Source organism: Xenia sp. Carnegie-2017, unplaced genomic scaffold (assembly GCF_021976095.1).
Source record: "Xenia sp. Carnegie-2017 unplaced genomic scaffold, XeniaSp_v1 HiC_scaffold_23, whole genome shotgun sequence".
Taxonomy (NCBI): Eukaryota; Metazoa; Cnidaria; class Anthozoa; order Malacalcyonacea; family Xeniidae; genus Xenia; species Xenia sp. Carnegie-2017.
In genome coordinates this window covers 9,168,168-9,191,750 of record NW_025813486.1, presented here as the reverse complement: position 1 = coordinate 9,191,750, position 23,583 = coordinate 9,168,168, and the positions used below count along the sequence as shown (strand labels likewise).

General features: G+C 33.1%; 2 protein-coding genes across 10 annotated transcripts in view; both read right to left on the bottom strand.

Annotated features, from left to right (window-relative positions):
• Window positions 1–209: 209 nt before the first annotated feature.
• On the bottom strand, window positions 210–13,554 carry LOC124448294. 6 transcript variants are annotated; one of them, XM_046999304.1, is made up of 17 exons: window positions 13,465–13,554; window positions 12,483–12,676; window positions 9,887–9,957; window positions 9,759–9,804; window positions 9,354–9,539; window positions 8,710–8,765; window positions 8,264–8,426; window positions 8,144–8,149; window positions 7,671–7,761; window positions 7,226–7,301; window positions 6,493–6,618; window positions 5,518–5,743; window positions 5,205–5,313; window positions 4,863–4,916; window positions 4,540–4,647; window positions 1,590–2,299; window positions 210–1,497 (listed from the first exon to the last, which is right to left on the bottom strand). In XM_046999304.1, exons 2-17 carry the CDS (start codon window positions 12,636–12,638, stop codon window positions 868–870), a joined length of 2,814 nt encoding a protein of 937 aa, XP_046855260.1. In that variant the 5' UTR covers window positions 12,639–12,676; window positions 13,465–13,554; the 3' UTR covers window positions 210–867. The 6 variants fall into 6 exon arrangements, with proteins under 6 accessions (XP_046855260.1, XP_046855258.1, XP_046855257.1 ...); XM_046999302.1 differs by lacking the exon at window positions 13,465–13,554 and adding an exon at window positions 12,960–13,053; XM_046999301.1 differs by lacking the exon at window positions 13,465–13,554 and having other exon boundaries at window positions 12,483–12,748.
• LOC124448295 overlaps window positions 210–23,583 on the bottom strand; it is a 35,141-nt gene continuing 11,767 nt past the window's right edge. Inside the window, exons 10-15 of one of the 4 annotated variants that reach the window (XR_006949005.1) lie at window positions 22,803–23,028; window positions 22,491–22,599; window positions 22,151–22,225; window positions 20,293–21,002; window positions 19,323–20,200; window positions 210–596 (exon numbers count right to left, since the gene is read on the bottom strand). Coding sequence is in view for 3 of the 4 variants with exons in the window: in XM_046999308.1 (XP_046855264.1) it covers window positions 19,571–20,200; window positions 20,293–21,002; window positions 22,151–22,225; window positions 22,491–22,599; window positions 22,803–23,028 (1,750 nt within the window). In the remaining variant the exon portion in view is untranslated. Of the gene's footprint in view, window positions 597–18,925; window positions 19,094–19,190; window positions 20,201–20,292; window positions 21,003–22,150; window positions 22,226–22,490; window positions 22,600–22,802; window positions 23,029–23,583 lie in introns of those variants that run through there. The other 3 variants (XM_046999309.1, XM_046999310.1, XM_046999308.1) reach the window with 3 other exon arrangements.

Below are 23,583 nucleotides of genomic sequence, written 5' to 3'. Positions count from 1 at the left end.
AACAAACCTGAATTCAAAATTATAATTATATCACTAAAGAATAGGATAATTTTTAAAATGAATCCATACTTGTCTTTTAAAAAAGACGACGAAAATCCCGAAAAATATGCGTGAGCTTTTTATGTTGTTTGAAAAATTTTTCTGTCTCTATGCTGGATGCCTTGAATTGTTGCATACGCCATTATTTTCAAAAAGACACTCAACTGCAATTGGCTAATTAAATTTTTATTTTTAAAAATTACAGCATTCAATTTTCACATAAGCTATTTCAGGTTGCAGCCCAGTCGATATTTTCTCAATCAAATGATTTAGCACAGAATTATTTCTATTAAGAAAGTGACAAGCGCAATTAAAAACAGTCTAAATAAAAAAGATGTACATATGTTAATAAGTTGAAACGAGCTTATCGTAGATTAGTTTCCATCCGAGAGAGCAGCTTCAAAATTACAGCAAAAGGCAACGTATCAGTTTTATTTAATTGAATGAGTTTAGTTGTTACAAAACCGTAATTAATGTGCTACAAAATGATGTAATAAGTTGTGATTATTATCTTCGTTGCTATGACAGTTTTTATATTGGGTGAAGGTATATTACATCTTTATATCTTAAACATGCAAAATTCAAAAGTAAATATCTTTAGTCTTACCCTAAAGAATATTTACGAATTAAAGATTAAGTATCAATAATATTTACGCTAAATAATATTTACGAATAAAGTATTAATAATTACGTAACATACATTAAATTCACCAAGAACGTTTTTATGCATTATCAGAAAACAATTATTTTGCATTCATGCAAAAGAAGATTTTAAAAACTATGATTTTGTACTGGCCATTTGCCTTTTCAAAAAAATGTTTTTGCAGTTTAAGAGCTGTAACGTAAAATCTTTTTTATTTCTGGACAATTTTTCAATTCGTCGTTTGACCTGACAGCAACATGGACACGAACAGGGAGATTGGAGAATGTTTCGAGAATGTATTTCTTGTGATTTCCAATCTTATAAAATAGTTCTGGTTGAGGTCTTTGCTTTGATCGTTCATTCCAATGTTGACCAATATTTCGAATAAGTCTTAAGCATTGTGTCCATGAAGATCTATACTTATGCATTTTTCCATGCACCTCATCCGTTCTTAAAAAGTCATATACATCACGACCTAATTTACTTTTCCAATTTAAAGTTTGGCTCTTCAATTGTTTAGCGACACTTGACTGGGTATGATTTGTCGTAGTAGGCAATTGGTTACCAACTTTACATAACAAGTCAAATTTCTCGTCATCTGACATAAGAAATGGATGTTTTAACGCCTCTCTGGCAGATGGCCGATCTTCAGGTTTTAGATTTAACATCCAAGAAAGAAGATCTTTAAGTGTCTCATCCTTGATTTCGTCCAAGCCAACAGGGTTTCCAATTAACATGTTATCCAATCTATGTCGTTTAGTTCCAAAAGGATGTTTCCCTTTTGTTGCAACATAATAAGCCACCAGTCCAGCATTCTAGAATAATATAAAAGTTGAAATAGCTACAATACAATGCCACAAAATTAAGTTTATGTATAATACGTAAATGTTAACATTCCTAAACCTACATATACGTCAGATTCTTTTTTGTACCGTCCTTTATCAATTGAATCTTCAACCTCACAATATGATTCAGGAGCTATCCAATACTCGGTTCCCCTGTTAGCCTTGCTTTCATATGTGTTTGTTTCATTCTTCAAAATTTCACTAATGCCAAAGTCTGCTATAAGAAAGTTGCCTTGTGAGTCTAGGAGAACATTGGATGGCTTCAAATCTCGATGAAGAATAGCTTCTTGTCCACTGTGAAGATCAGCTAATCCTTTCAAAATGTTTTTAAGAATTTTTGGAAGAGCTTTTTTTAAATCTTGCAAAGTAGACGATTTGACAAAATTCTTTAGGGAGTCTTCACATAAGTCTAATATAAGATACACATATTCAGTTTCAGTATCCTCTTCCAAGGAGTAATAATTGACAACATATTTCGACTGCTTTGCGTTGAATTTACTTAAAATTGCTTTTTCTTTATGAGCAAAATCAATGCAGTTATCTCGAAATATTCGTTTCACTGCCTTGCCGTAACCATCCTTTTTCAGTCCCAGAAAAACACGGCTTCCATCGCTTCCTCTGCCAAGGCAAAATTCGTTTAAGAAAATCACACGTACATCTCCCACAACTTTACCGAATTCTCCGGGATTCGACCAAAATTCGGTCATTTTTGAAAACATTTCTTTATGTTTTGCTGATTCACCTATGAATTTCCACTCTTGCGACTGCAATTCTTAAAACGGACATAAAGGTTATATAACGGACATATTAGCTCAAAATTTCTTAACTGGGCACACAGGATTTCGATACTGTACATTTTAGCAAGAAAACGTACCATTAACGATTAAATATGATAAATATTCTCAGATATGAAGTCAAATCTGTAAATATTGTAAGATAGCTTAAGCCTTAAAATTAATGGTGTGTCTAGTCACGACTTTTTTTGTGATATAATGAGTTAAATGTATTGCTTCTGTGTTTCTTTCCAATAATTTTTGATGATAGTCACATGTAAATTGAAGCAATAAACGTTATGCTGTTCTTCTTGATTTTGTTAGCTTTTCTACAATGTGTGTTTTTTTTTTGTTTTAGTAACAGCTGAAAACGTATTGTAATATAAGTCCTCTAAGAAAAGATTTAGCTGCACTGTATTTTTCAGCTACCAACATAACGCACAAATGACAATATTTAAAATTTACTGAACAAAAATTTCACAATCTTGTCAAACTATTCTGTAATAATAACCATCAAACTAGTCTTCGATGAAAATAGGGTGTCGCACTACAAATGGTTCATTTGACACTAAATTTTGGCAAATAATAATCATTTTTAAGGTAAAAATTGTTTTACGGGAGGCAGTTTTCAAATAGCTAGCAGCCTAGCGCACAAAAATATCGCAGCTAAGATGCAATTGGAAAACATACGGTTAAATTATGGTCCAAGTTTTTGGAAATTTGGCTGGTTAATACGCGAGGACTTAGCTTTGAAATTGCAGTTTATATTAAATGTTTCGATTTTAAGTGCTATTTTGCTATAACTCTCATAACTTATGCATAAATGTGATCAATAAAGGTATACTTAAAATAGCATAAAGTAATCCGCAATTTGGATGCCTAGCGTTTATCAAGGTTTGGCTAATTTTTCGGGGACTTTGTAAGCTTAAATAATATGCGCCATAATTAACCCTTAGCTTTTTGCAGATACTTTTTACCTTTGTTCTTTCTGTGCTCAAACTATTTCAAATTTTTTCTCTGAAACGCAACCTTTACTCTCATTCACTATGTAAACAATATCGACTGTGTTAGTCAATTAACTGCAGACAATTCTCGATATCTGTAAGTATTACGTCATATCTAGAAATAATAGTTTCTACAATTATTGACGTCATCAAAAGCTTGTTTTGAAAAATCAAAAGATAGCGATATTTTTCACTGTTTCCAAATTTTATAATCAAATGCATTTTGAGAAAAAAGGATGCGGAAAACATTAAAAATACGACGAAGGCGGTTTTGAAAAATTTTACAGCATATTTAATCGAGAAGAATTTGAAAAAATTGTTTGGCTATGACAAATTGGCGAGGGTTTGAAAATATTATACATTGCCTACTTTTAATACTATTTCATTTAGTTGAGGTAAAAAATAAAGCAATGGCTGAATTCGGCTATCGCATGATATCAAGAATTATTCAGACCTCGGTCAACGTTATGATACAAAGCTGATACCCAACCTCGTCAAATAATTGTTAGATATGACATCGTTCCTACAAATATCGAGAATGAATTGCAGGTAATTGACCAAGAATTGTTCGATCATGGTCAATGATACAATTCTTGATGACATGCGTAAACTGAATTTAATAATTGTTTTATTATACAATTATAAATGCAGAAGATTTCACACTATTTTGTAAGGAAGCCATAAAGTTTCCGTGCTTTGACAATAAAATTTTTAGCAGTCCGACTTCCTCTTTTTCTCTTTAATACTTGATAAAAACTTTCCCGACCGACAGTGTAGCTCTTTTGGTGTTTTTTTCACATACTTATTCTCAATGAATTGAGCAACAACTATACTTAAAACACTTGTAAATGTCAAGCAAGATCCGCCATATGCTTTTTTGTCTACACTTTTCATGTGAACAGTTACAACAGAAAATTCATTATATTTTGTATGTGGCAACACATGGGGAATTATTTGCAGGCTCTTAGCCAATCACAATCAACATACCAATGTGGTATGTTGCATGATTTTAGCAACTGTAAAATCGCCGTCTTGTGTCATGATAAAATACAGAATTAAAACAATTTCACTTACAAATGAAATGTTAAATGATTCATTAACTAGAAATTTTAGAATTTTGTTGCGAATATAGTTATAAACATCATATTAGACTTTAAATTGTTGTTCGTATTCTGCGTTTAAAACAATTCTAAGATTTTCAAGGTAGAGTCTTCTTACAAAAAACTATTACTTACTTGGCCTTTTTCTAGAAAGCTTGGCAAGGTTGTCAAGTTCATTATCTTCCTTATCTAATCCAAATACCAAACATTCCGTTTTTTCAGAATCTACAATATTGCAGTTATCTGAAATGTACAATTAGATAAAAATATTCAATTAAAACATTTTAGTTTACAAATGACTATTAAAATGGTTCATTAACTTGAAATTTTAGAATTTACTTGACATAGAATAGTTATAAACAACACATTGGGCTATAGATTGTTGCTCGTATTTTGCGTTTAACACAGCATTTTAAGATTTCCAAGGTCGTGTCTTTTTATAAAATTCTATAACTTACTTGGCCTTTTTCTAGAAGGCTTGGCATCGATGTCAACATCATCATCATTCTTATCTGATTGATATAGCAAAGATGCAATTAGTTTTAAATCGCTGAAAAATAATGTAACTATTAAAACATCTCACATGATTAAGACATTATGTGAGGTGTGATTGGTGGAAAACGTGAAGTCTCCTTCATGAAAATCTCATGCTAAAAAATCTTTTTATGTTTACAATAATATCTACTGTTATATGATAACTAATCTTGGCTAACTAATCATGTTATTGATATAATTTATAGGTGCCAATCATGGGCTGCTTTTAAATTACGTAAAATGTATTTAACATTATCATTGCGAACCGTTATCGAAAGAAGGCCAAATCACTGCTTCGTCGCTGTAGTCTAAAATCAAAGCTTCCTTGAGTTTTTTTCCATGATTACGGTCTCGCACCCTGGCAACAATCTTAATCTACATATGATGCAGGAAGGAGGTATCAAAATTATAAGCTGCAATTTCGTATAAATTAAGACATCGTGTACATCGTTTTCTTATGTATCATCCGCACTATAAAATAAGTACTTATACACGAAGATCAAATTGATGTAATATAGTTACTATGGTAAAGACATCTTATATATAAAATATCCCTATGCTGATCATGCAGTGCATTACCTGGACGCTGAATACACTTGAAAACAACCAAGCTCTTTCGTAGAAAATATCTTTAACGTCTGCTCCAACATTGGCCACCAGTTGAGTAACACCAGCTATAGCTCCAGGTCTGTCACTTACTGTGACCACGAAACGCACCAAACGACCATCAGCGGCCAGGCCACGATCCAAACACCTTCCCAACACAATTGAATCAATGTTTCTACCACAAAGAGCAATGACAACCCTAAACACGACATTGGAGGGTTATATTCATTTTTTTAAAAAAATATTTTCTTGTAAATTAAGGGGCATCAGTCAAATACACAATAACTAAAGCACATATCTATCTTGATCAAAACATTGGACATTCTAGACTGGAGTATATAATAACACAAATTTCAACATAAGATTACTCCCAACAAATAGTCTAGATTGCAGTAAAATAAGCACTCAAATTTTAATATCAAACTAGTCTGGAAGCAAATAATAGACTAGATTATAAAAAGATAAAAGTTTCAACATGAGATCACTCCTAATGAAAAAACTATATTAGAGTTAATAAGGAATTAAGTTTTAGCATAACTTTGTAAAAGCATTATTTATAATGCATGTGTAATGAGTCTCTAAATACACTCATCATTTCTTTAAACCAATACTCCATTGTAATATTTATAGATAATAAACACAAATCCGTATATGCTATACTGTATCATATTACTCTTACTCTGTATATTTTACCATGCACAGATCAGTCCTGATTAAGACAATAAAGCAGAATATATAAAAACTCAAATTTCAGCATCAGATCATTTAAGATAAAGACACCAGACTAGAGTATAGGAGAACTTAAGTTTCAACATTAGATCAATTCTAATAAAGACACTAGTTTGACATTCAACGGCTTTTTCTCTTTTGAAGAAATGGAAATCGATAGAGGAAAATACTCAACAATACACTTTTTTATGAATTAAATCTTAAAAAAACTACACCTACTTTTTTTCTTTTAGTTCGGGCACTTGTTCTGTAAGGCAGACAGCAAGACCAACTGCACCAGCACCTTCAATTGTAATTTTATCTTCCTCGAGCAATCGTAGTACAGCTAGTGCGATGTAATCTTCACTGTATAGTAAATTAATTAATTAATACAAAATTCAAATATTGACTCTTCCTTAAAAACTCTATTTTATTATAACTTTTACAAAACAGGGAATATTCAAATAATATAAGCATTTTCTGGAATAAAAATCAATCTTTTTTGAAAAAAAAGTAAATGGTTTGAAGCCGGGAGTAGTATTAAATGCTTGTAGATGTAAATCGGCCAGGTTAGTTGAGTTGTGAGAAGGACCGTTGTTGTTGATCTTGAGTGACGTTTCGACACCAATATTCCATGCCAGGTTTCTACTAACCTGGACGCCCTACATCTACGAACATGTTTTTTAAAGTATGCTCTAATGAGAATATTACATATGAAAAACCTATATAAAACATATTTTAAAGAACTGAAAAATTATGATAAGTAACTTAAACTTTGAAACTTGCTGTCATGCTAACGAGCCTTGCGTGTAAAATAAACAGAAACATTATGTTCAAAAGAGCTAAATAACTGGAGCAGGTGAAACCCTTTATTGATAGGCACTCATTAAATTTTATGATACTGCATGCATGAATGAAAAGTAAATGTAATATCATGTGTTAAACCATTCTTTATTTCTTTGTCAATACTTACTGTACTGTGATCATTCTATCAATAAGAGGTTCTGCTGTATGAAAAGCATTTATGCCAACTTTTGAAACGCATAAACCTGCAAAAGAAAAGGGTTTTGAAAAGATTATTTAACTAATTGGCACGAGAAATATACGTTAAAAACAAGCAGTTAACCCATTATGCTTTAGTGGCGCTTCAATTATCTAACAGTTAGTTTTTGATTTAACGATTCCTACCACCAAACGAAGTTTCTTTTTGTTCAATGAGATATAAAAAGCCAATACATTCTTATAGTTATTTTAGGATTTTCCAGTAGCCAATTAAAATGCAGCTACATCATTAAAAATCTATCACCCGATGATATTATAGCTAAGTCATTGATTTATTGTTCACCAACTACATTACAGTTACGTCAATATTTTATTGTTAATTGTAATGACATTAAAAAATAAAGTCAATAATTTACCATCAGCCAATGTTATCTCCTTATTTTCATCTATCTTTACTAGTTCACCCTTATTTTTTGCTGCAGTAAAACTTGGACATTGCTCTGATTCAATGCCCCATAAATTACAAACTGCGTCCTCTTTTAATTTAAATAAAAAACCTTTAACCAATAATCTTACAGTTGGCCATGCTGATCGCCCAATTATGTTTCTTTTCAATCAATGATTTACCGAAAGCCAATATCATCAGTACATCGTCAGCAAATAATATTACAATCACGTCAATTATTTGCCATTAGCCAATAATAGAACAATTAAGTGAACATGTTACCCGGCCAATGATATAATTGCTTTGCTGATTATTAACTATCAAATAATGATATTGAAAAAAGGTCAATAATTTACCAGGAGCCAAGGTCATCGCCTGATTTACACCTATTTTTAATGGTTCACCATTCATTGCAGCAGTAAAACTTGCACAGCGCTCCGATTTGACACCCTATAAATTAATAACGCCTTGTTAATTTTTACACTCTTTGAATTTTAAATTTCGATAAAAATTCAATAATACCCATCAAATATTCTCTACTTTAGCACTATGACAGTTACTCACGATAACAAGGGTTTCTGGACGTAGCTCCTTCACTGCAACGGCAACACCTGCAATCAACCCGCCACCACCAACAGGAATAATGACAGCATCAGCATCCTTTATTTGTTGCATAATCTCCAGACCCATTGTTCCGGCTCCTGCAATAATGCTGGGATCGTCGCATCTTATAAATAAATTTAAATTAATGAGTAGTCAGAAAACATAAATTTTTGAAGGTAATCAAATACCCTAAGTACAGTGAGCATTATCTGAATTGATACTTCTGAGATCTTGCAGATCTTCTACTACACAACTTTTATGACAAAAATTCACAACAAATATTTATTCGTCGTCTCACTTGTTAAATATTTTTTGATCACGTTTCTAAGAAGGAAATTTTGCTATTTTATGCCATAGTGAGAGTCTGCTTGTAAAAAATGTTTGCTGTAGTTATGCATTACATATACCTGTTGATGTATTGCAATTCTTTTGTCGCAGCTATTTTCAGGGCGATGTTTTCTGACTATTAAGAGAATATGTATTGAATTTGCGAATATTCAAATAGTTGCGTTTCAGTTTTTAAAAATACAACATAAAGGTCAAAACTACACAAAAACCTTTTTGCTATACGTCCCTCGTTTGAAGGGTTGCCATTGCATAAAATGTTTAACTAGAGTTTCACGAAAGAAAACATTGAAGAGATACTATGAAAAATTATATTTCAACAGTGTTTGCTCACAGTAAAGACAGTTAACATGCTCCAAACAAATTAGAGTAAATTAGAAAGTCGTAAAATAGCAATTAACAGTTGTCTTTTTCCTTCCTTCATTTCTATATTTGTAAAAACACACAAGGAAATCTTAAGGTATTTTAACATACACTAGTGTATTCTAGAGTAATTCTGTAAATATTAGTATATTTTTGGATATTTACACGTCAATCTGATTTTCGATGTCTGACGTTTTATTCATATAAGCACTTAAGTTCAAAGGCTGAGGAGTAATAAAATTTTTTGTGTCAAAATCTTCTCATGCAACGTCAAAACGTCAAAGAATCTTTTCCTGAAGTTTTTGGCATTCGTTCAGAAGCAATAACTGTTTCTTCAATTTACCTCAATGAGATCGGTCCCTAGCTCGTGTACAGTGGCGCCATATTCTTTACACGATGCTATTTTGTTAATTGGTGCATTCATTGGCATGACAACCGTGACAGGAATGCCTAGTTGTTGCCCGTGGTATGATAAAGCAAAGGCGTGGTTTCCATCTGAGGCAGCTATCACCCCTTTTCTCTTTTGATCCTATGATGAGGATAAGGCAAGGATAATGTTTTTTAAAAAAGAGTACGTAAATTAGATGGTGGATATTGTAATATACAGTGATGCATGAAGTAGAAAGAGAAAATGGTAAACGTATTAAGGAATGTTATGTAAATTAAAGAGGTATATGTACCCATATAAAGAAAATGTGTTTATATGATGTATATATATATTTTATTACAAAGAGTGATTTAACCGTACATCAGATAGCATTTCTAGTGCATTTCTTGCTCCTCTTTCCTTAAAACTAGAAAAACGTGATTCATCGTTAGTAAATAGAGCTTCGCCATTTCTCACTGAAGATTGCTCAGTTAACATATTTTACAAACCTTCCAGTGGGTAAAAGGTAATCTTTTTTGAAATAAACTTTCATGCCCAGTGCATCAGATATTTTGGAGTACTGCAAAGATGACAGAAATGTGTTGCAAAAAATTTCGTGTTTCTGATAGAAAAGCATTTCTCACCCTCTTCAAATCTCCACAAAATCTTTAACAAAAACTCTGTAACTTTAGCAACAGTAATTGCGTTAGCGAAAGTCGACAACCAATTTACTTTTCGCACTAATTTCATTGGAATTTGTGATGTTTATTTTTAAATTTAAATAACTTATACTAGATATGTTTCATGTTGCATTATGCATAACTCAGGGGTTGATCCAACAATTTGCATGACTGTAGCGAAACGAGCCCCCGTATGGAGTCGTAGGGGCAACCTCCCCCGCGAAATTTTGAAATTCAATATGGTCAGAATAGCGATTTCCTGCAAATTTGGAAACAAATTTTGGAAAGTTTGCAGTGCTTATGACGTAAGCATTTCTATAAAGCTCTCCAAAAATAGCCTTAATTGGATCTTTTTCATCATACAATAAAGTTCAGCATTAGATAAATACATGGCAAATGCATTTTCCTTACAACAAAAAATGCACCGTGCTTATGCTAATGTTCAATCAAAGAAGTGGGAAGAATAATAAGGCATATTTATAAACAATTCAATGCTTCACCATACATTGCAATGGACCATGAATAATAAAGAAATTGCCATAACCGGAAGTCCTATATTTTGACATATAATGGGATAAGTGCAAATTAGCAAATGACATAGAAATAAAACATTATCTTTTAATGAGTTTATAAGTTATGACAGCATTACATTTTTTTCAGTTTCACAGGGAAGACACATGATATGCATCTGCATCAAAGTCATATGCTTTGAAAATATGCATTATGATATAACTACAATCATTACTTACATTAGAATATCCGCATTCATATAAATAATCTATCTATACAATAGAAGCCATATAGACAATAATCAAATCCAGGAATGAATCATTTGACATTTAAATTTAAATTTCAAATGCTCTTGGAATTGTCCACGTCACCGCCGCAGATGTTGGAAATGACAAATGAATTCAAATACATATTCTGAAACAAGCCATTCAATTGAAATAATCTTAAATGAAACATTTAAGGCATGTGCAGAAAGAAATCATAAAGCCTTTGAGTCTGCAGCAAATCTACAGTACATATTTAATCGAAAATTTGACACAATACCAATTCATTTGCACAGTAGCATAAAGGGCATCATACAGTGCATCATACCCATGTTGGGCTTGGTAGCTCAACAGGTAGAGCGGCGGACTAGTATCCCGAAGGTGCGAGTTCAAATCTCGTCCAAGTCACATGCTTTTCATGTGCATACTAAAAAACCGTGTTAGGATTTATATAATATGTATATACTCAGTGCATCATAAAGTCGAGTCAGTTACAAAATTTGTCAAATTTCATGTGAAATCCAGTTTTGTACGTATTATTCATCAATTTACTTCACTGGGTGTGATATATGCAGCGTAACTCCTTATTTCTAGGGAACTTCAGTTTGGAAAATTGGCATATATGGACATGTGTGTCGCCGACTCTGGCCTTACTCAATTTAGCTGCAATGATTCTATTGCACTTTTGCCGAAGTGATAAAATCACATTCATTGTGGCTTTTTCCTTAAAGGAAAACGGTTTATTTAACAAATGTTGAAGTTGTTTCAACGTTTCGTCAGATGACATTGTGAATGTTACCAAAAAAGCTTAAATAAGTTGTACATACACCAAAAATTAAGTTATATAAAGCAAATTACACAATGGTATCGAACTTTTGCCACTGTTGCCATGATTTGTGATATGATTGGCTAAACATCGTTCGACTGTTGCCACAATTAGCAATGTGATTGGTTAAGCAAGCCTGACTGCAGCCAACCTTCGCTAAATTAAGCAACATACTGTGGTGAGTTCCGCAATATCGAAATCAGAATGATTTAACGATGCGATCGCGTTTACTTGATTTATGAGTAAATACTTCATGTTAATCACTGAATAGGTTTAATTTAACAATTTATTGAATTCACTTGCATTGCACATCAATACAAAATTTGTAAAATATATTGTTTTATGCAATTATTTGGCGACTGATATTTTTCGAGAATTCTGGCTGTTGCTTTTGCAACGTTTGCTAAAGTCTAAATCTGCCCCTGGCCGTAACTGGTCAGTATTTTTTATTTTTGACCCATAATTTTACTAACCTTTAAGTATAATAAACATCTTTTAGAAGCGTCTAACAAACTACGTCAACTAATTGTCAAAAGTCCAGGATTTATTGGCTTAGTAAAACGTGTCCGCTTTGTGATATTTTTGTAACTTGCTTATAATTACGAAATTGAATTAAACGTATCTAAATAGAAATTATGTTCAATACTTTAATTTCATAGGTATTTAAGTAAAAAATCAATCAAAGTCAACAAGCAAATAAAATGTTAAATGACGATAATCAAACTGCATTTCACATAGTTTTTTGATCATACTAAAGTAAGTTTTTATTTGACAGTGAAGTTTTGCTCAAACTTGTTATTTTAGTAAATGCGCAACATTATGTTACCTCGCAAGGAGTTTGAGGCACGCTATCTTGGATTCTTGACTGAGCTGTTGACACATCATCAAACGTAACACGAACTGGCTGGGCACGTTCGCTCATTTCATTCAATTCATTGCCTTCCAAAGAACTTGAAGGAGTCGATTCCGCCATTGTCGACATTCACACGAAGAAATTGCACGACAGAACTGGTTTAACACCTAAAATTGTTTTATTTAAAAAGGTTTAACAACCTGCTAGTTTTAAAAATATCTAACTTATGAAAAATCCTCTTTATTTTTTAGTGACTTTCCTCTCAAAGGTTGTTTCAAACTGCGCTGAGACTGTTCATGACAATTATATAAATTATTCGACCGGTAATTTTCATAAGCAGAATTTAACGTTGCACAAGCTATTTAGAAAGTGAAAGATTTGCTTTGTATTTGTAATTTAATTATGTTACGTGGCAGAAATGTAATCTGAAAATAATAATTGTCTCTATACCTGCTACTCTACAGTACATCACTGCAATGCTAAAGTTTTCATATTTTAAACTTTTAACTTCACGACGCAAAATTTCTAAGTGGAATGGTTCTACTTAGACTTGAAACGAGAATGAAACATTTTTCTCATTTTTCACATAACTTTCCCACACATACGACTTGCAGTCACAAAGATAGCGCAGTATGTCAAATTTCCTATGAATATTTACAATTTGCATCGATTGTGAAAGTCAAATACAAAACTTTGTTATTAATGGATATAAGACTCGGTATGACATAAAGAGATAGAAATGTTTTGTTAAATGCTGTGTTCTTTGGAAACTACAAAACTCTGTAGACTGTAGTCTCTCATATCTATCGTCAGATGAACATATTTTAAAGAGCGAGTCTAGTATTTGTATGGATTCCTGTAAATAAGTCACCATAAAACCAACAGGAAGTACAGCTCCAATCCAAAAATTCACGAAAAATATCTCAATAAAAAAAATCCTGTGGCTTAAATATACCTTACTGTAAGAATGTAAAAACAAAACGTTGCATTTCTCGCTCTCTTCAACTCTCCACAAAATCTTCAACAAAAACTCTGTTAACTTTAGCTACAGTACTTGCGTTGGCGAATATTGACAACCAATTTAATTTTCGCACTAATGCCTGTGGAATTTGTGATGTTTATTTTTAACTTCTATAGAACTTACTAGACATGTTTCATGTCTAACCTCTGAGTCTAATAAACATTTTTATAAGCGTCTTACAAACAACGTCGACTAATTTTGACAAGTCCGGAATTTATTGGCAAAATTTTCCGCTTTGCGCAAGAAAAATAACAAGACGTGACTCGTTAAATTATTGTTTTGATTTTATTTAGACGTAAGAGTACTTAGAAATTGTTTTGTATTTGTGATTTAATTACGTTAAGTGGCAATTACAGATGTTATCTGAAAATAACAAACATACCTGAGCCTGTGGTTGCACAGTACATCACTGCAAGCCAGATAATTCAAAATTTCATATATTAGACTTTTAACTTTACTAGAGAATAAATCATATGGAATGATGCTATAAGACTTTATTTTCCAAAATGAAACATTTTTTTCATTCTTCCACATAATATCCCCCCACGTATGGCAGGCAGTCACAAACATAGCTAGCGCGGTATGTCAAATATTGTATGAATTGATAATTTTTGCATCGATTGTGAATTTCGTACTCGAACACTCCAACAAAGTATATATATATGTACATAAAATGAACTAAAATAAAATGGACAATTGTTTGCTGTCGCTACTCGGAGTTTCACGCCGTAGGGCGATCTTCAGGCAACTGACAGATTATATATTATTTGCTGACTATATACATCGACTAAAAGGTGTTAAGTTACATGACGACATTCACTAAACATATCGGAACGTTTATTTAAAATGTTCTTTTTACATCCTTTCAGGATGTCCTGTCTGTAGTTACATTTCTTTAGGGGGTTGTTCTTGTTCTATGTTGTTTCTGGATTAGGTCTTTTTAAAATAGTCTTGTTGTGTCTGGTTATGAAAGTTTTTTTATGTTTTCGCCGCAGCTGTAGCTTACGCGTATTGTGTGTCGGAAAATATCTTGGAGAGTATAGTATTTGGTGGGAAATGTTTGTTGATAAGTTGTAGGAAGTCGTGGGCACCCACAAGAACAACCCCCTAAAGAAATGTAACTGCAGACAGAAACACCTATGCCCGAAAAACGGCAATTGCCTGAAACCCAACATGATTTACAAGCCGACGTGACAACGACTGACAACAACGAAACAAAAACTTATATAGGTGTTACTGCATGCGCTTTTAAGACACGATATCGAAACCACATTAAATCAATTACGAACATTAAATACCGCAACGAGACAGAACTTTCTAAATACACGTGGACACTGAAAGAAACAAACGTAACTACAACATTAAATGGGACTTCATCAAACAACTTCCACCTCGAACAAAACCAAAGAACCTGCCGTCTTTGCCTTGAAGAAAGGCTACTTATCCTGAAAGGACGTAAAAAGAACATTTTAAATAAACGTTCCGATATGTTTAGTGCATGCCGTCATGTAACTTAACACCTTTTAGTCGATGTATATAGTCAGCAAATAACATATAATCTGTCAGTTGCCTGAAGATCGCCCTACGGCGTGAAACTCCGAGTAGCGACAGCAAACAATTGTCCATTTTTTTTTAGTTTATTTTATCTTACGCTCTTCTAATATATAGAATATTGAGCGCTCTTTTATCCAGGAATATCATCCGTAATATATGTACATATATATACAAGTAGTTCCGAAAATGCCAGATGAATTAGGTGTGTTGAAAAATCTGCAAAATGCAGTAAAAACTATCTTACTCTAAATTCACTGAAGCGTCAAAAATGTGTAAATCTGCTCGAATTGTTTAAATATGTTTAGCCATGATCAATAAAATCGATCATGAATCCAGCCAGTTTTCATGTGAAAGAAGTATGTCGTCCGTTATTTGTCGTACAATGTCAAAAGTGCAAAATAACAATCGCGGACAAGATGGCTTACGATCTGCCAACGCCGAGACTGTGCATACAATGTTGTTTGGATGCAAGAAGTTGAGAAGAGCATATACATGTAAATAATTATGTTTAAAGATTAGCAATCCAGGCATTATATTATTCAAAAACACAAGTTTCTCCGGATTTCAAAAATAATTTTATTAAGCTTTTGACTTGTTGCTTCGAGCCTTCATCGGAAAAAGGATTTATCTATTTACACTTTTAGCTTGTAGACGTTTAGAGCGTCTAATTTGATTAGCGGGAGGAGTAATGTGATTGGATGGGGTGAAATGTGTTGCCATGGGTTTTGGTGTATTGTGAATTTGATCGGTGTTAATATTATTAGATAGTGATGATGTAGTTTGGGTGTTGTTTGTAGTTTTATTGTCCTTTTTCTTAAGTTGTGAGTATATGATGGGTATGTCGATATGTCTGTTTATAGTGTCGTTATCATTACAGTACCAAGCTTCTTTAAATTCATGTGCGCGTTTAGTCTTTGCGAACCTCCGAGTACTTTAGATTTTGTCCAGTCGAATGTGTGGTTGTTTCCATGGGTATGTCCTGCTGGTAGAGAGTTCGGATCTCGTCGTTTTATGGTGTTTTTGTGTTCTGTGAGTCTTGTTTCGATTTTCTTCGATGTTTCTCCTATGTATTGCTTTGAGCAGTCTTTACATGGTATCGTGTAGATCGCGTCAGTTGTATCGTGAATTGATGTTTTGTCTATATGTTTGGTAAAACGGGCTGCTTTCCCCGGTCATGGGAGCAAAGGCTATGGCCTGGTATCTGTTATGTTTCGTGAAAAACGATTTCAGTTTATGTGTAGGTTTGTAGGCGACGTTAATATTAAATGGTCGAAGAAATCTGGCAGTCCTTTCTGATGTTTTGGCGGTGGATGCGTCATTGGGTCGGACTCTTCTGTAATCGTTTTTGGTCAGTTTCTTTTTGTGTTTTAGTTGTTTCAGTTTCTGGTTGATGCGGTTGGTGGTCATTTTGCTGGGGTCTGTGTGGAGAGGTTCGTAGGTGGTGATGTCTTGTAGGAGGGTTTGGCTTTGTCGATGTAATCTGATCTGTCTATGATAACTGTTTTGCGTTTTTTGTTAGCTCATAATATGATCATTTGGTCGTCGTTTTGTAGGTTTTTAATTGCTCGTAGTTTTTAGTTGTTTAGGGTGACTGGTGGTTTGTGGCAAATGTTATTGGTGATTTTGTCACCAATGTCTTCTTTCGGCAACGTAGTCAAGTTTGTTCGCGTCCTTAAAGTTGTAATTTAATCCTTTGTTTAGAATTTTAGTTTGCTCGTTGGTAAGTGGCTTGCTTGAGATGTTTGTGATATATGCGTTTGTGTTGAGGTAGAGTTGTTTGTAAGATAATGTTTGTGAAATCCAAGAAACTTTTATTTTTGTGCAATGGGAATAATTGTATAATGTTTGTAATTGTAGATTTGTAAATGTTTTGTGGGCTCATTGGTTGTAAGCAGTCACTAGACCTATTATTAATGTTACAGCTGGTTCTTCTTAAACTTATTGTGGCTGAAAAACGTGCCCAATAAGTAACCCAAAGTAACCCAAAGTTTAGAACTTGATGATTCAGCAGTAACTATCCTCAAGGAGGTATGAACGCATTTGAATTTAACACAAAATCGAATTACGGCTACTACACATTGCAAACCTCAGCGTGAATAATTTTAATTGCTTTACCAAACATTAATTAAGTGCTGTTTTTTTGTAACATGTATTCCACGTTATATATTTATTTTGTATGGTAAAAAAAAATGGTCAATGAGTTTGAAAAAAATGAAAACTGTACGTGAACCAATCTATACATATATATACTCCTTGTAGTAATTTCAATGAGCAACAAGCAAACGTAATAGACAACTTGCATTATTACGTCACAATGCGCGTGGTGCGCGCCCCTTTATAGTCTTTGTATTCGCGCACATGAAAACATTGCAATATGGCCCAATAGTAAAAGTGCATTTACCGCTGTTCTTAGTCATGTTTCTGAGCAAAGAAATGCAAATGAGGGCCCCAGTTTTTTTGAGAATTATTGCCGTGTCTTTAGGAGACTTTTAGCTCTGAGAGTCACGGCGAATCTACATTAGACGATGTATTGTCAACAAAACGAAAAAAGGGTGTGTGTGGATTTTAATTTTTTGCATGTGATTGCTCTTCGAACAACAAATGAAGCTCTGAGCTTTCTTTATACAATTTCCCTGGAGATCAAAGTAAAGAGTCTCTAGTTCTTGAAAAGAAATGTACCAATCTTATTTCTTGCGAAGATTTTGTTCCTACGATCGGCCACCGTGCATTTGAGCATTTCCAGATTTTAGCTGCTGATTTTTCAACTCAATTTCATATTTGCAAAAGTTCAGACATTTCGACATGAAATGCTATATCCTTCAAAATTGTAGTCAGGTGTTTAGGCGACTTAAATTGGCTTTTCTTGGTATTTTCCTTCATACTTTGGAAGTTTTGAAAGGATAATATTGGTCTAGCCTGTCCTGTACCAGTTGTAAACAGATTTGGGGTACTTGAAGTTGAACTTAACGGACTTGTAGAGCTCGAAGGGCAACTGCTTGAAGAAATGCTACTCGTCATTGACGCTTCAGAACACTTTGTTAATCTTATTGTAGGACTTCGTCAAAGAATAGTATGAAACAAGTCTTCTACCAATTTCGGCATTTTCTGGCTGGATCGTTTTTCTATCATTTTAAACTAATTTTTTGATATAAAAATTTCCAGCAGTATTGTTTCAAAGTATATATATATATATATAAAAGCAAAATCATCGACATACGGCTTTTTGAATAAAATTGTTTTGACTCCGAGGAAACCCCCAAAATCAGAGCAGGCTCCCCAATGTTTATTTGTTTGTTTTTTACGCTTTAGGAAACAAAACATTCGCAGTTTTTACTTTAAAGGTAAAGATATGTATGCCTATATAATATTCTAAGACGCAAATATGAGTGATATATCCTCGTTTCTGTCCAAAAATTGAGTTTGTTTCAGCAATCGTCGAAACTACCAAAGGCGGCCCAATAAATCAGTAAATTGTACAAACAAACGATAACTCGGCCCATCCCATCGTAACAGACCGTGCGCCGCAAATTTTGCATTAGTCGATTATGTATATTTTATATATTTACCAAAGGTAGGCAACTATCATCGCAGTTACGAGCACATACCTTTATATAAAGTAATAATACCTAAAAAACAAACATGAATTCAAAATAATAATTATATCACTAAAAAATAGGATCATTTTTCGAAATGAATCCATACTTAGCTTTTAAAAAAGACGAAAAAAATCCCGAAAAATATTGTGAACTTTTCAATTTGTTTGAAAAATTTTTCTGTCTCCATGCTGGATGCCTTGAAGTGGTGCATACGCTATTATTTTCAAAAAGACACTCAACTGCAATTGGCTAATCAAGTTTTTTAATTTTTTAAAAATTACAGCATTCAATTTTCACATAAGTTATTTCAGGTTGCAGCTCTGTGTATATTTTCTCTTTCAAAATGTGTTAGCACTGTTTTCACGCCCAGAACTTTTTCCATTAAGAAAATGACAGGCGAAATTAAAAACAGTCTAAATAAAAAAAAAGTACATATGTTAATAAGTTGAAACGAGCTTATCGTAGATTAGTTTCTATCCGAGAGAGCAGCTTCAAAATTACAGCAACAGGTAACGTATTAGTTTTATTCAATTGAATGAGTTTAGTTATTATAATACCATAACTAATGTGCTACAAAATGATGTAAAACGTTGTGATTATTATCTTTGTTGCAATGATAGTTTTTACATTGGGTGAAGGTACATTACATCTCTATATCTTAAACATGCAAAATTCAAAAGTAAATATCTTTAATCTTACCCTAAAGTCTATTTAAGAATTAAAAATTAATAAAGTATCAATAATTACGTTGAATACAATAAATTCACCAAGAACGTTTTTATGCATTATCAGAAAAAATTGCTTTGCATTCATGCAAAAGAAGATCTTTAAAAACTGTATTTTCGATTTTGTACTTGCCATTTGCCTTTTAAAACAAATGTTTTTGCAGTCTAACAACTGTATATTAAAATCTTTTTTATTTTTGGACAGTTTTTCAATTCGTCGTTTGACCTGATAGCAACATGGACACGAACAGGGAGATTTGGGAATGTTTCGAGAAAGTATTTCTTGTGATTTCCATACTTATAAAACAGTTCTGGTAGAGAACTTCGCTTTGATATTCGACCCCATTTTTGATCAGTATTTCGAATAAGTCTTAAGCATTCTGTCCATGAAGATCTATACCTATGTATTTCTCCACGCACCTCATCCGTTCTTAAAAAGTCATATACTTCACGATCTATTTTACTTTTCCATTCTGAATTTTCGCTATCCAATTGTTTAGCGACACTTGACTGGGTATCATTCGTCGTAGTAGGCAATTCGTTACCAACAATACATAACAAGTCAAATTTCTCGTCATCTGACATCAGAAATGGGTGTTTTAACGCCATGTTAGCAGATGGTCTGTCTTCGGGTTGCAGATTTAACATCCACGACAGAAGGTCTTTTAAGCTTTCATCACTAAGTTCTTTCAAGCTAACAGGGTCTCCATTCAACATGTTATCCAATCTATGCCGTTTAGTTCCAAAAGGATTTTTTCCTTTTGTTGCAACATAATAAGCCACCAGTCCAGCATTCTAGAAAAATATAAAAGTTGTAACAGCAACAATACAATGCCACATAATTGAGTTTGTGTATAACACGTAAATGTTAACATTCCTACACCTACATATACGTCAGATTCTTTTTTGTACCGTCCTTTATCAATTGAATCTTCAACCTCACAATATGATTCAGGAGCTATCCAATACTCAGTTCCCTTGTTAGCCTTGCTTTCATATGTGTTTGTTTCATTCTCCAAAATTTCACTAATACCAAAGTCTGCAATAAGAAAATTGCCTTGTGAGTCTAGAAGAACATTGGATGGCTTCAAATCTCGATGAAGAATTGCTTCTTGTCCACTGTGAAGATCAGCTAATCCTTTCAAAATGTTTTTAAGAACTTCTGGCAGAGCTTTTTTACGATCTTGCAAAGTAGACGATGTGACAAAATTCTTTAGTGAGTCTTCACATAAGTCTAATATAAGATACACATATTCAGTTCCAGTATCCTCTTCTAAGTAGTAATAATTGACAACATATTTCGACTGCTTTGCGTTGAATTTATTTAAAATTGCCTTTTCTTTATGAGCAAAATCAATGCACTTATCTCGAAATATTCGTTTCACTGCCTTGCCGTAACCATTCTTGCTCAGTCCCAGAAAAACACGGCTTCCATCGCTTCCTCTGCCAATGCAAAACTCGTTTAAGAATATCACACGTACATCTCCCACAACCTTACAAAATTCTCCGGTATTCGACCAAAATTCGGTCATTTTTGAAAGCATTTCTTTATGTTTTGCTGATTCACCTATGAATTTCCACTCTTGCGACTGCAATTCTTAAAACGAACATAAACGTATTATATTCAAGTAAACGAATACAATAAAAAACATAATATTAGCTCAAAATTCCTCAACTGAGCACACAGGATTTTATACTATACATTTTAGCAAAAAAACCTACCGTCAACGATTGAATATGCTAAATATTCTAGATATGCAGTCAAATCTGTTATTATTGTAAGATAGCTTAAACCTTAAAATTAATGGTGTGTCTAGCCATAAATTTTCTCATATAATGGGCTACATGTATTGCTTCTGTGTCTTTCCAATAATTTTTGATGATAGTCACATGTACATTGAAACAATAAACGTTATGCTGTTCTTCTTGATTTCGTTAACGTTTCAACATTGTGTGTTTTATTTGATTTAGTAACAGCTGAAAACGAGTTCCAGTATAATTCCTCTAAGAAAAGATTTAGCTGTACTGTATTGCTCAGCTACCAACATAACACACAAATGACAATATTTAAAATTTACTGAACAAAAGTTTCCCAATCTTGTCAAACTATTCTTTAGTAATAACCATCAAACTAGTATATCGCATGTTATCAAGAATTATTAAGAGCCCGGTCAATGTTATGATACCAAGCTGACATTGTTTTATTATACAATTATAAATGCAGAAGCTTTCAAACTATTTTTTAAGGAAGCCATAAAGTTTCCGTGCTTTGACAATAAAATTTTTTGCAGTCCGACTTCCTCTTTTTCTCTTTAATACTTGATAAAAACTTTCCCGACCGACAGTGTAGCTCTTTTGGTGTTTTTTTTTACATCCTTATTCTTAATGAATTGAGCAACAACTTTACTTAAAACGCTTCTAAATCTCAAGCAAGATCCGCCATATGCTTTTTTGTCTACACTTTTCATGTGAACAGTTACAACAGAAAATTCTTTATATTTTGTAGGTGGCAACACATCGAGAACTATTTGCAGGCTCTTAGCCAATCACAATCAACATACCAATGTGGTATGTTGCATGATTTTAGCAACTGTAAAATCGCCGTCTTGTGTCATGATAAAAAAAAAATTAAACTAATTTCACTTACAAATGAAAGGTTAAATGATTCAATAACTAGAAATTTTAGAATTTTTGTCTGCGTTTAACACAGCATTTTAAGATTTTCAAGGTAGTGTCTTAACTTACTTGGCCTTTTTCCAGAAGGCTTGGCAGCGATGTCAACATCATTATCCTTCTGATCTGATCCCCTTTTACCAGAACCTACGATAATGCAATTAGTCATAACTCACAAAAAAATAGTGTAATTACCAAAGCATCTCACATGATTAAGACATTATGTGAGGTGTGACTGGTGAAAAGCGTGAAGTCTCCTTCATGAAGATCTCATGCTGAAAAAATCTTTTTATGTTTACAATAATACCTACTGTTATACGATAATTAATCATGGCATTGATATAATTTATAGGTGCGAGTCTTGGGCTGTTTGTAAATTAGGTAAAATGTATTTAACATTATCATTGCGAACCGTTATCGAAAGAAGGCCAAATCACTGCTTCGTCGCTGTAGTCTAAAATCAAAGCTTCCTTGAGTTTTTTTCCATGATTACGGTCTCGCACCCTGGCAACAATCTTGACCTACATATGATACAGGAAGGAGGTATAAAATTATAAGCTGAAATTTCTTATAAATTAAGACATCGTGTACATTGTTTTCTTATGTATCATCCGCACTATAAAATAAGTACTTATACACCAAGATCAAATTGATGTAATATAGTTACTATGGTAAAGACATCTTATATATAAAATATCCCTATGCTGATCATGCAGTGCATTACCTGGACGCTGAATACACTTGAAAACAACCAAGCTCTTTCGTAGAAAATATCTTTAACGTCTGCTCCAACATTGGCCACCAGTTGAGTAACACCAGCTATAGCTCCAGGTCTGTCACTTACTGTGACCACGAAACGCACCAAACGACCATCAGCTGCCAGGCCACGATCCAAACACCTTCCCAACACAATTGAATCAATGTTTCTACCACAAAGAGCAATGACAACCCTAAACACGACATTAGAGCGTTATATTCATTTCTTTAAAAAAATAGTTTCTTGTAAATTAAGGGGCATCACTCAAATACACAATAACTCAAGAATATATCTATCTTGATCAAAACATTGGACATTCTAGACTGGAGTATATAATAACACAAATTTCAACATAAGATTACTCCCAACAAATAGTCTAGATTGCAGTAAAATAAGCACTCAAATTTTAATATCAAACTAGTCTGGAAGCAAATAATAGACTAGAAGCAAATAATAAACAGATAAAAGTTTCAACATAAGATCACTCCTAATGAAGAAACTATATTACAGTAAATAAGGAATTAAGTTTTAGCATAACATTGTAAAAGCATTATTTATAATGCATGTGTAACGAGTACGACAAGTTTAAAAAAACATGCTTCGACTTCTTATGATGCCATCTTTAAGACGAGGATATATTGTATACAATACATGATATATATATATATATATATATAAAATGAGCTAAAATAAAATGGACAATTGTTTGCTGTCGCTACTCGGTGTTTCACGCCGTAGGGCGATCTTC

What these genes read in the sequence shown, in the direction of transcription:
- LOC124448294 (XM_046999304.1), bottom strand. Translation starts at nt 12,638, where the DNA reads ATGTCGACAATGGCGGAATCGACTCCTTCAAGTTCTTTGGAAGGCAAT. An exon ending in TACCTTTTACCCACTGGAAG is followed by an intron (nt 9,805 to 9,886) that starts GTTTGTAAAATA and finishes ACGTTTTTCTAG; the next exon opens with TTTTAAGGAAAGAGGAGCAA. An exon ending in GAATTGCAATACATCAACAG is followed by an intron (nt 8,427 to 8,709) that starts GTATATGTAATG and finishes TTTATTTATAAG; the next exon opens with ATGCGACGATCCCAGCATTA.